A 13,474-nucleotide genomic window follows, 5' to 3' on the forward strand; every position below is an offset into this window, starting at 1 on the left:
GGATAAATTTAATTTTCATACTATAATGTTTTCTCTCTCACATTAAGCAAACAAAAAAAATATTTGTTTTAAAATGTTTGCTAAATACAATATATACGGATAACTGGCTGTATGAAGAAATATCGATTTTTTACAATAAGAAAATTCATCTCTGCCCTCACGGGGACGAGAAACCAGGGTTCGTGTCCCCGTGAGGACAGAGATGAATTTTCCTATCATATAGCCTTCATACAGCCAGTTTCCCGTATCCATTGTATGAACAAGTGGAGAGGACGCCTTTCTGTACATGTTTACTAAATGCTAAAAATTAAACCTGAACAGTGAAAAGCAATGTAATTTGATGATATTTGATTGTTATTTGATATTTTTCATGGTCAACATCTTGCATTTGCGTTCTTTTGAACAACGTATTTGTTGCATCAGCATGAGCGCCGGCATCACACGCTTCCAAATTTGTTTTGGAAAACGTAAGTGCCACGATAAGTGCCTGGATAAGTTAAAGAATATGAAACAGAAAACGTGAGTGTAAAATAAAAATCTCAACCCTCTATGGTCCCGTGTACATTTTAATATACTGTACATGGTAAATACATGGCCAAACAACCTATTATAACAATTTTTTCATCAATTTTATTGATATTTTAGAAAGTAGTTCTTAGCCGTATTTATAATATAAAGTGGTGTTAGTAGAATACGTTTTTTGTCTGGAAAGAGTTGATTCCCTGTCGGTGTCATTTTTGAGAGCTGCTGAAGTTTTATATCTTTAGATCTTTTTTACAAAACCATCTTTTATATATCTTTTTACAAAATTGCACCAAATTGAAAGAATTATAAACAAAATTCATCGAACCAACTATTAAACTTTACTGAATAAAAGTTTATCTGTTTGTAGATGACAGTAAAATAAAGCTAACTAATTAATTAACCATCTTAACTAATTAAACACTCCCCTGTGATTAATTAAATTGATGCATTCGTGTATTCTTTCAATTAAAAATATACTAACAGCGCCCATTTACATCCATTTTTGAGAAAAGATTTTTTTTCAACCATGTTTTTATCGGGAGTGGACCATAGAGGATTAAGAAATAACTTTTGCACAGAATATCAAATTGAGAAAATTCCAAATTTTTACTGGCCAAATGCATATTGCCAAATATATATGAGAAGAAAAATTAGTTAAAATAAGTGCGTCTGTGAAAAAGATCATTAATTAGAAAACTGTAGATTTTTTTCTCAAGATTTACCAATTTGGCATAATATTGACGAAATGATGATAAGAAAAAGAGACGTTCAGGACACCCATATCCTTTTCACAGCTGAACCAAAACTGACTATTATAAAAAAAATTGATTGATTTGTGTTTATCGAATGTCAAAATACCCTTTAAAAAAGGGGGGAAATTAATTACTTTTGGTCTATATCTTTACCAGAACTATTTGCGTTAGGCACACATATGTGAACCTCAAGCCTTAACTTGAAAAAAGAATCATTAAAAACTATTCAAATCGATTAAAAATGTGTACCTCTGGAGCAAAGAGCATATAATCCAAAAAAAAATATTTTTTATATAATTATTTTGTGATTAAAAATTATCAATTAATACATTAATCAAAAGAAGTTGAAAGAACAATCAAATTTTGACATCCATATTGAATCGATATTAAAAAAATACTGTGCTCTCTCTCTGCTGTTATCGTACATAATTATGAATTTACATTCCTGAATATCAAAAAAAAAAAAAAAATCCAATATTCAAAGCACTCTCAATATAGTTTTGTGACACTGATGTGAAGCGAGAAGTGCTCGTATTTGAGATAGATATTTCGTTACGAGCCGTGTTGATAAAAGCTACTTATTTTGTGGATAATCGCCATCTATTTATAGAATTCTCATTTTCATGCGCCTCACATGCGCGATAGAAAGCGTTTCAAGGCCGTACAGTCAGTTTCTAGGTAAAGGAAAAATAGCCGATAGCTATTATGATTTAACATACCTACCTGCTTGCATCTTTTATAATGTTTGGAATACTTTAGCCTTGGATGAACCGCATTTTCTTTCTAAATATCAAGTTTTATTTTTCTAGATGTATGGAAGAAAAAAAATAGCTAGATTATATCAATTTGTTCAAAAAATACCAACGAAAGCCGTACATTTGTTTAAATTGGGAATCCCACCGTTTTTACTTTCATGTTTAACGAGCACCACCTATGGAAGAAGGCCTTCGCACGAAACTTGTGACGACACTGAAGAATGCCGTTTCACCTATAGCCATTGGATATACTGTAAAAATAGGTAAAGATATCGCATGCGTCGGCCTGCTATATCCAATGACAATATGTTAAATGGCCTTCTTCAGTGACGTCTCGAGCTTCGTACGGAGGCCTTCTCCTATAGGTGGTGTTGGTTAAGCACATCAAACAAGGTAAATATAAAAAATAATTTGCCTCATCTATAATATTTTTTTAAATCTATCATTTATTCTTAATAAGTGGTTAATTCTTAATTCTTAATTCTTAATAAGTGGATTAATTCTTAATCAGCTGGAAAAATATACCCCACGGTAATAAATCTCTAACGTACGAACGGCTGCTTCGGAAGGAATCTTGCCGCTACCACCACTAAACGCTTTCTTTGAAATTAAAATTGTAAGGGTGTAGTGGTTAGCGTCTGTCCATATTGATGAGTACTTATCCAATGCTATGAAGAGTGGTTCTTTTCGAGACGCTTTCTGCGGAGCCTCGCATGAACAATGACTAGGGCAAGGGAGCTGTGGGTGACAAGATAATAGAGGTTAGATCAAGAATGTTTGAAAAATTTTATATCTTAATGTGACACTTTTTTATAACAGTGAATGTCAAAATATAAAGCATGCGTCTATGGGGATGCTCTTATGCCAATTGGTTGATTTGTTATTAATCTTTAAAATGTGTCCCAGGACTTCTCTTCCTCCCTGTATTACTAAAAAAAACCTTATTACTGAGTTTAAGAGTTAGAGAGTTTTCAAAATTAGGAATTTTTCGTGCTTTCATAAAGAAGCACGCCTGGCAGTTTGAGATCCATTGTTGTGGACACTCCCGCAGTATGATATTGAATTTCACCGGGTCATTGTTATAAGGAGAAACTGAGAGATTGTACTCAAACGGGAGATGTATTATAAAGAAAACAGGCGGTATTAAAAAATACAGGAAATATACACGACAAAAAAAGATGCACAGGGTGTCAGATTGAATAAATTCTTAATCCATAAAAGTTGAAGAAATTAGTATGTTTGAATGTTGTTTGTGAAGAAGGTATTCTCAGGAAAGGGGTGCAGAAACAAAATGTAGTTCAATTTTTTTTTTGTCGATAGAGGACACCACGAAAGCAAATTTTTCTGTGTCCTGAACGTTTGTAATGTTTCAGCCGACGATTCGTGGCTGAGGAAAAACATTTTCACCAATAGTCAGCATCGCTATGAAAACCTTAAATCGCCAGAGACATGAAAAATCCAAGAAATTGCTGTTAATCGTACACCCTGCTTTTGATAGGACTCTAATTTGTATATTTCCAGTGATTTGCATCGTGCAGCCACCACCTATCAACAAACATGCAAACCTTTTTTGTCGTCCAAAACAAGTTACCTCTTTGTGAGAATAACTTTTTCTCAAACCGCATTCCAATAATGAATCAATGTCTTCAATTTCTATGAATTTTTGGACTATTTACGAATTTATGGGACACCCTGTAAATTATTTTATGCAAACAAAAATATTCCGTGACACGCTCAAAAACGCTATCTATAGTTCCCCAATTCCACGAGCACGTTATTTAGCCATAAGTTTTATGCATTTCAAAAAATCATTGTCAATTCGGCCCCGAATTGAACATCCATCATGAGCTAAAAGGAAAATTTGCGGTAATATGTGTGACATGGCACGCATAACATGTAGATAATTTATGTATATTTATGTGTCACATCTCATTATATATTAATGTCATAAATCTGTCCCTGACTGATTACTTAATTCCCAGCAAACAAGGAAATATCTCGGCGTATAATATATTATGCGTCGGCCAAAATTAAAAATCGACGTGGGTCAAAGAGAGGGATTTTGCAATTATTTTCCTTCTCTTATACATGAAGTAACTTACTTTTATTGTCATATGTTGTTTCTTCTAAGAGATTAGAAGATGGTGCTTCTAAGTGATCATATAATTTTTTTTTTCTAATGCATATTATCTTAATTGCCTGAAATCGTCATAGGAAAGATCAAGCTGTAAAATAATGGTAGGTAATGTTTAATTGTATACGTAAGGTGTGTATATAATAGGTAACCAAAGAAAAATTTCTTGCCTTTAATCGTCAGAAACAAAGAGGTATGCAGTAAATATTCCGCACGTTTTGTCATGAAAGTGATCACCATTTCATCCTACACCTTTCACTAATATGCCTCGAACTGCTCTGGTCAATATAGGGAGAAGAGGCAACCCCTGATCAGGGGCAATCACTGAAATTGCCAATAGGTGATGTAGCTTGGTCTGGTCTCGATTGTATAGTGAAAATCGGGGGTGTCTCTCTCAAAGAAGTCCGTGGGTGTCTGTCGAAAATCTATCTTAGTCACGAAAGATTTTTTCCGAGGGTGGTTTTTGGGAAATTTTGCCATGCTATTTCTATTAGTTGAGCATGAAGCCATTGCGTCATCATCATACATAAGATCCTAGGATGGACGAGATACGTAACTTGTCCTGGTGCTCTTCAACTACTATCAACGGCAACGAAGATGGTTACCGAGGGAATTGAAGTGATATTAGGTCCGAAAACTTCACACGGAATGACCTCAGAAGCTCGTTCTGTAATATTCTTGGCGACCTGCGCCATATGCAGTGTCATGAACAAGCAACATACCCTCTTATGATTAATTTATATTTGCTGGCTTCCTATGTTTCAGTGCCTGTTGCACACGCTCAGACTTCTGCGAGTATAGGGCCGCAGAAATGGTTTTGCCCATTCGTACCAGCTCGCAGTGCAACTTGCGACAGTTGGAACGTGTGTTACAAGTGAGGCAGAATCGGCAGGTGAAATCCAAAGGGAACGATCGCTTTTTCCGAGAGTCGAACAATATGGGGAAAATAAGTCTGTCCCGCAAAATGCGGGATGATCCAACAAACCTTCACAACAAGTCGCCTCTCCCAACACATCGTGCAGGATCTACGCTCAATTCGCAGCTGAATATGCCTGCATCCGCTTCATTCCAAGGTGATGTCTGCCTCTACTTCATTCGCAGCTGAAAATGTCTGTTCCAGCTTCATTTGCAACGGAAGATGCATGCCTCAGATTCATTCCGGCAGGAAATGGTTTCATCCGCTTAGGCGCCGATTCAAAGGGGGACGGAATGGAAGCGATCGACATTCTTAAGAACTGAATAATATATATATAGGGAAAATTTGTCTGTCCCATGAAATGCGCTGTGATCTAACGAACGTACAAGTTACCCCTCTTAACAAATCGACCTGGATCGGCACCCGTGAATCAGCCAGCATCATTTAATCACGAAGTTGGGGGAGAGGAATGTACTGCTCCTTCACGACAATGCTAGCCCGTATGTGGTGCTGGTGGTCAAGGACTTTCGCCCAGCGCGACCCAACCCGCATGGGTAAAAGGCTTATATCCCGGGAGGGAAAGAGCCTGGGTCGTGTCTGGTCTGTCAGTGGTCAAGGACCGCTAATACCGTGTCATCCAGAGTACCTACTCCAACAGATCTAGCATCTCTTCCATCTTCTAACAATCATCGTGGGAAATCCTCAACGAATATGGTAAAACATGTGTCAAGCATCAACGAACTTCGCTCCCAATGCATCAGATTTTTACTGGCAGAGCTGGAATCACGTTGGTGAAGATTTTAGATTGCTTTGAGGACTAAACGGTATGGAACATTTGTTTTGTGCATCTTTTTTTCCCCCTGAAACGTTCAAATACCGCAAATATGATTGTGATGGGTTTTTTTCTTTCCTTATTGCAATGATAATGGTGATAGTAATAATGTGGCACATCTGACATCTAGATGAACTGAAATCCGGAGGATGTCTAATAAGTACAGAAGATTACCTAAATGCAATTAAAGGTAATTCTAGAACATTAGTTTCTAACGACTCGAGGAAAGGCGTCTCGTAAACATGAATAACGATGAAGTTATTTGCACGTGTCGTCTTTTTAACATCCTGATTTGAGCAGAAAAGGAAAAGTTTTAAGTCTTATGAGAGTCCATACGTGGGAATGAGCTACATGCAGATGCAGTAGTTACTATGATATTTCCTTTCGACGTGAGCGGATGGTTCACTGGTGTGATAAGGATCTATTTGAAGCATGCTAAAGGTATTCTCTTCGGCTGTAACCCCTTTTTCCTTTATTATTCTATCCTTATATGAACAGTAAACATGTGTATGCATTGTACGGTTCAAAATATTTTCTGTACTCAATCGCTTAGAGAAGTACGAGGTTCACTCTGAAAGTTTTCAGCAGTCCTTCACTAGATTGCAACATGAAAACTATTGTAGTCATTACATGTGTGCAGGAACATGTTTCGTAAAACTTTTAAACATCTTGAAACTTTTAAAACAGAAAAACCGATAAATATTCAATAAAATTTCTAAATATTCACATTTGTAGATGGAAGAAATTGAAGCGCTTGCAGCAAGAAAAAGTAAGCTCAATTTTTCTTCCATTGGGCCAAGAAGAGTCAGCGCCCCCCCCTTTTTTGCCTATTTCTTGCCCCCAAAGCTACGATGGTTAGCTCTATCTATTGATGAATACGGGAACCGATCTCCCCGTTAAAAAGTCTCGCCACAGACTGCAACCTGCCCGCAATGGTACAAATATTTAGTCATTACACTTCACTCATAGTTTGAAAAATAGATGGCAGCACTAAACTATTCACACTCAACTCCAAATACGTAGTCAAACTGTTAGGTACTTTTCTTATACACTTCTGGCACAACTCATTCGGTAGTAAACTGCCCTATATGGCGAAAGACCGGAGTTGTGTTCGGTTTGAAGGGAAGTTTTTCCAAATCAAGGTAAGGCCCTACAAAAGAGAGCGGACTCGTCGTCCATCTTTGAACAAAGTGTAGGTTTATCGCTCCAAATAAAGCCTAAGAAATCGTTACCAAAAACAAAAACCAAGATAGGGAACAGCAACTGGCTATAGCGAAAATACTGACGTCATTGTGTAGCTCAAATTTTGCGGATGGAGCTCTAATTCAAGGTATTAAAAGACAATACAATAAATAAAGAAAAATAGAGTACAGTCGGCCTCGATTAATCGGATGTCAACGATTCCAGCACACAGTATCCGATTATGCGGGAACAATTGAATCTCCATTTTACAACGTTAATATAGTTTGCATATTGAAAACTGATGAAGGAATCAATATCAATAAAGCTTCTCGAATAAATCAGACATGAAACAATGAAATGAAAATTATATTTAATCGTACTGACCATAATACCTAAGATTTTTCTGTTTTGCTTTAGGAAAGTTAGCGTCCTCTATTGTCTTAACAGAGAACAAAAATAAAATAATTAAATGTACGTATTGAAGATAGCTTGAATACTTGTAGGCCAGTACCTACTCTCAAACATATTCATGATTTTATCTGAACGTAGTGTGTAAAATATATTTCCCATTAATTCTAAATGTTTCATTCAATAAAAGCATTATGTATATAGCGGTTGATATGTATTACCAGTTGACGTGTGTTGTGCAATATTCGTTTAATAGGCGGGCAAAAGTCGTTGAAATTGCCTATCTTATAAAGTGGAAAACTTATGGGAGAAACTTTGGGGTGCCGGAGAATTTTATCCGGTTAAGCGAGGTATCCATTGCTATTCTGGGTGTTTTGCTCTAGTAGTTGGTGGGGTGGGGGGGGGGGAGAGGTCCTTACACAAGTGCTCAAAATGAGAAGCGAGCTTTCTTCTTGACAAAAGGCGAATCGGTGACATGAATTTATGCCAGTGAAAGAGTTTCATTTTATGAGGTTATGGCGAGAGCGTCAACCTCATAAAGTACAGTTTGAAAGAGTACGTGCGATATATATTCATTCAACATTGCATATTTTTGTATTGTTATATCGTTTCTTTTTTGACCATATATACCTTATAAGAAAATCAAAGAAATTTTTCTGCTGGAGCATATGGTATAATCAATAGTTAAAAGCTTCAGAAAAGCGAAATTTATTTGTGGAGAAATTCCAATTCGTTATGGAGAGTTGAACATCGTTCGTGAATCATCAGATGTCATAAAGCGATAAGAATGCTGCTCAAAAATGAAATTTCCATTCCCTATGGGTTATCAAAGGCTTCGATAAAATCGAATACATGAATACGGTATTGTTTCGGTGTTTGTTTGTGCCGCACGAAATCTGTCGATAATCTCATCATAATAAGCTGATTTGCGTAAATCATCATCGACAAGGAAGCGAAGAAGTTCTGCGGTGTACCCAAAATTAGGTCGCGTGTGACGAAGTGGAATTCGCTTAGTACTGGATCGTTGATTTGATTCACGCTCAAACCCTTTATCTCCGTCTCTGTTGGTGTGACTCGGACAGCCTCGAGACATCTTCTGTCTCACAATAAATTGACGGAATGTTAAGTTTCGAAGTGAATAATAATGACATAAAAAAAAAAGCGAGAGGCAGGATGGTTATGATGTACTCTCTCACACAGTGACTCCACCTAAATGCTCATTCGATCAGAACAACAAGATTTGGCTCACCCTTGAAAATTTAGAACACAAAAAAAAAGAAAAAAGACACGATTTTCATAAAATTCATTGTCGTAGAGACAGTGTTTTGGTGTTTGGCTTCTAGTACTTTTCTGTTCAGGAATTATCCCGTCTCATAAATTAATGACTTCATGGTTAGGAGAATTTGTAAAGACTCTTTGAGCTCAGTGCATCGGCCCGAGGGATCGGATCACTGGTTGCGCATGTAGAGCTTTGTGAGTGATGTGTTATGAATAGGAGGCAACTTTTACCGAAAATATGAGTGACGAGCCACCATTAGAACGGTGCGCACTAACGTACATCAACTTGATCTCTAACTGTGCTCCCGATATTTTCAGATATTTCAGGGACGGCGCGTGAACCAGTGAATTTCATCGGAGTGGAAATTTTATGAATCCGAACATAGTGGTGTGTGGAAGTGCTTGTGGAATTTAATTAATACACGTCGCAACTTCTCTGAAAATTGATTGGTGGACTGTTGCGATAGCGATGGATGACTTGACCGAATCTTGAAGATGGCTACCGATCTACGTCTAAATTAGACGTTCTCGATTAAAAAGTTCTGTGTCCCTAATACTTTTTAAAACAAAGGAAATTGCTTTGATGAGAGAATTTTCGTAAATGGCTGAAAGGACTAAAAGCGTTTCGAGTATCCCATTGGCTGATTACGGTGCGAAGAAAAGACCGAAAAGCCGATCATCATCCGTCACCAGAGAAGTGAAAAAGTCTCAGTCATCTTCACGGGACAGTCAATCACCAGCATTAAAAGAACCTAGCAAGCAAACTCCGCAACCGTCCCGAGGGAACAGTTGCTCCAGGGATTCGGGGAAAGAGTCTCCGGATAATTATCCCCTGGGCTGTAATCCAGCCTTCATTGGCGACAGCTGCCCGGATCTATTGACTTTCACAGTCGAGGACGCCGTACGGAGAGTCTTAGAAAGCAGCATTCAAGATCTTCATAAGGACATAGACCGTGTTCAAAGAACTGTATCCGAATTGGGTGAGTTGTGAAGTGAAACTGTTCATTTAAATAACCGATGCATATGGATTAAGTAGACAGATTCTTCACGCTCTTAAATCTTTAACTCAAACGACTTCGAATAATATGGTTTGAAACGAGTAGAAATTTGGTGAAAAGTTAGTTGTAATGTTATAGATTTTCCGATTTTTAAAATTCTAATGAAAAGGCTCGGTGCCATTCACGATACGCGACATTGTTTTTGGTTGACAATTTCGTTACGTGTGTGAAGAAAGTGGTGAACACACACACACAAAGATGTGATGACACGTAATTAATGAGTGCGAAATAATGTGTTTCTCTTTGATTAAGATAATAATGAAGTCTATCTATGACAGGGGTCTTAGCTACGTTCGTTCGTAGCTACAGAATTTATAAACATTTTGAAAAAAAAACCTTCAAGAAAAAAATGTGTTCCACAGTTGGTGAAAGAAATTTTTCAAAACTTGCAGCTACTTTTAAATTCAGTCTTAGAAAATATTTCAGAACTAAAGAGAGAAATAATTTTAGAATCAAAGCGATATAATTTCATAGTTATTCAAAGTAATTATTTCAGAATTGGTGGAAAATGAATTTCGCAATTCATGAAAATTCATAAATAATGAAGAATATTTCCAAATTATAGAAAGATATATTTTCAGGATTAATGAAAAATCATTCTTCATGAAAAAAAATGATCTCAGAATTAACGACAGTTTATATTTGATGAAAAAATAACCTCGGAAAAAATTAATAAATTCATATTAAAAAAAAATGTCATTAATGAAATTATTTTTCACATTAATAAATATGCAGAAAATGAAATAACTATGCAGAAACAAAGCGGGGGAACTTGGAGGTCTGATTCCCCCCCCCCCCCGAAATATCGAAAAAAGGGGAAAAGATGGCCAAATCAATTGTTCTATCACTTTGATCGTCCCCCCAGAACGAAATTTCTGGCTACGGGCCTGTGCAGAAACGTATATTGGGTAAATTTAACTGATAGGAAATGCTAATAAGAATATTGGATGTTATAAAACCATTCAAAATACTGAATGAAAACATTCAAGAAATTATTTCTCTTTCAAAAGCTTAACGCGAAATAAATGCTCTTGTATATGAATTTTATTTTATACAAATACAAATACAACGCCACAACAGGAAAAATACCCAACGAGGTGGGTGAATTTTAATCAATAACTATATAGCATTATGTGTGTACATACTTAGATATGAACGGCGAAGCAGAACCCGTTGGGCCTTCGGTGTATTACCTACTGACCTAACCAGTTATAGTAATTTGTTTGTACAGTCCATTTGCCTTCAGGAGTGATTTTCTTGTCTTTATTTTTTCTTCAAATGGCCTAGACCAGGGGTTATCAAACTGTGAGACGCGCCTCCTTGGACAGACAAGAGCATTTTTTTTTTTTTTTTTTTTTTTTTTGTGTTTCTGATATTATCCCGTAATAAGCTGTTAGCCTTTTTTTAGGAATAGGTTACGGGAGGCCACCACAATGTAATGTTTGGAAACACTATAGATAAAACCCACTCATGTTAACATGATCAGTAAACGAAAACGGACACTTTCCTGATCCCCAATCCCGTAAAATAGGGCTTCAATGTATTTCACTCGCCGTAAGCGGACAGTAAATCAGACAAACTATAATTTATTAAATTTTCATCACAAACTGAGAATTTATTCCATCAAGCCGGTAAATATGATGAATTGTCAATTAATTACTCAATTAACTGAATATAACTATGGCCAAGGAGGGTGAACTCGAATGGTAATATGCATTGGTTTTGTTTGTTGATACGTGTGAAGGAAGCCAACATTACAAGATTAGCAATGTTGTTAAGAATGTTTTCATCTCCCCACTTATTTTAATTTAATTTCTATTGCAAAATATTTGATGTGCAAGCGTCACATATGCGGGTAAAAACAATTAATTGGTTTAATGAAGAGAAGAAAGGTTATACGTTTTTCCATACACATAATACAGTATTATATCAGACTTTCCAGTTTTATATATGGAAATACTTGGAAATTATGCATAGTCGGTAAAAGTGTTAAATGTAGTGAAATTTAATCAAACCTTTTCTTCATTGAAATCACTGGTGATTATGCATTGCATAACCGTGGTAGTGTATAACTTTTAGAGTAACATATACATTTTAATAGGAACCAATTGCGACCGAAGACGAACGATATATAAATAAAAGTGAAAGTTGTATAAATGAGGTACCACTGTATATCATACATCACCATTAGCGGACAAAATTTTTGGTCTCGTGTGTCCGTTATAAAGGTCATAGCGAGGAAGGGGGGAATTGGGGGTCTGGTACCCAGAAATGTGAGAAAATGACCGAAAAAATGGAAAAAGATGACCAAATCTATTGTTCTATAACTTTGCCCCCCCCCCAAATTAAAGTGGTCCCCCTCCCCCGAACGAAATTTCTGGCAACGGGCCTGTCCGTTATCGAGAGGTTCTTCTGCACTATGAACCATGCTACACCTCACAGGTTGGAATAATTTTGTGTTTGATGATAATATGGCCATGTGGTAGTGTATGACCAATTTTCAGTATTTTTTTATTTTATTTTGAACGGAATTTTCGGTGTTTTCAATGCGGTATAGCTATTTTTTTTTTGGACACATGACCTAATTTTTCTTCCCCCCCCCCCCGTCCTTGATTGATGCATAGTTTCACGCCAGTTCGCCACACTGTGCCGGAAGTGCCATCTGGAAAATCACGTTGTCATTTTCTTATGACAGATTTGTATTCCTTCTCAGGTTCCATTACTCCACGACGTTAATCATGGCATTGGTGCAGTTCGTAATTCTTTTTCAACTGCATTCACTGTAATTTCACTCTGTATAAAATTCGGTCTGTCACGTTTCTTCAGAATATTTGACAGGTACATGTACGAATATCACTTTTTTTTTGTTACAAAAATTTCATATGACTAAATCTCTCCCCCCACTAGTTCTTTTCACTAAGAAAAAGGAAAAAGGGTTGATCTGTACAAAAAATATGTACTGAAAATTTCATTCGTTATTTTAATTTAGTTAAAACGTGCGAAATTTAATTCTGGACGAAATTGGACTCCGGCCGTGCGCTATCCTGCCCGTCCAAATAGTCCAGCATTTTTTTTTTCTTTTTGGTGGGTTTTCTCGAGCATAGAAGTGAAAAGTATGTCACTGCATGCCTGTGCAGAAGTTTATATACAGGGTGATTCAGAACTCAACGTACAACAACGTACTCAAACTTTGCAACGCACAAACTTTTAGGGGAGGTAGAAAACACAAAAAAAAACAGACTCACATAGGACTGTATGTATCACTTTTTTTTTCTTTTCTTTTTTTGTGCATAACTGTGAATGGTAAAAACTTTGAGCACTTGTTGTGAAACAGCGTGTTCACGTACTGTCCTCGTGTAAAGTATCGCTAAATAGTTTTTCCACAAATTATTGGCTTGTGCTATTTCTACATATTCGCTTACCCCGTGTGCTCTAACTTCCAGTTAGAAAGTTGTCGCCCTGTGTTTTCTGATTCCAACAAAAGAGATCCTATGTTTTAACTGCAATATTCGCAGAGATATTATAATTCGAAAATCGGAGAGAATTCGGGAAAGGACAGCATAAATGGGGAAAGGAGCGTTGTGTGTCCGTTAGTTTTTGCTGTTATTTCGCCACTTTTCATCGACTTTTGAAT

The 13,474-nt window shown here is 36.6% G+C and overlaps 1 protein-coding gene across 5 annotated transcripts in view; it reads left to right on the plus strand.

Moving 5' to 3' along the window:
* Positions 1 to 13,474, plus strand: part of LOC149079040 (flavin-containing monooxygenase 5-like) — a 118,929-nt gene that overhangs the window by 1,031 nt on the left and 104,424 nt on the right. For 2 of the 5 annotated variants that reach the window (XR_016193875.1, XM_089241309.1), the window contains exon 1: positions 8,891 to 9,762. The exons of 1 other annotated variant lie outside the window; for it this stretch is intronic. Coding sequence is in view for 2 of the 4 variants with exons in the window: in XM_089241309.1 (XP_089097435.1) it covers positions 9,384 to 9,762 (379 nt within the window). In the remaining 2 variants the exon portion in view is untranslated. Of the gene's footprint in view, positions 1 to 2,338; positions 2,426 to 6,237; positions 6,356 to 8,890; positions 9,763 to 13,474 lie in introns of those variants that run through there. 2 more of the 5 variants (XM_089241312.1, XM_089241310.1) reach the window with 2 other exon arrangements.

The sequence above is a fragment of the Pholcus phalangioides genome, unplaced genomic scaffold, assembly GCF_987345545.1.
Source record: "Pholcus phalangioides strain wild (caught in Gottingen) unplaced genomic scaffold, Ppha-v1.0 ptg000013l_1, whole genome shotgun sequence".
NCBI classification, from domain to species: Eukaryota; Metazoa; Arthropoda; class Arachnida; order Araneae; family Pholcidae; genus Pholcus; species Pholcus phalangioides.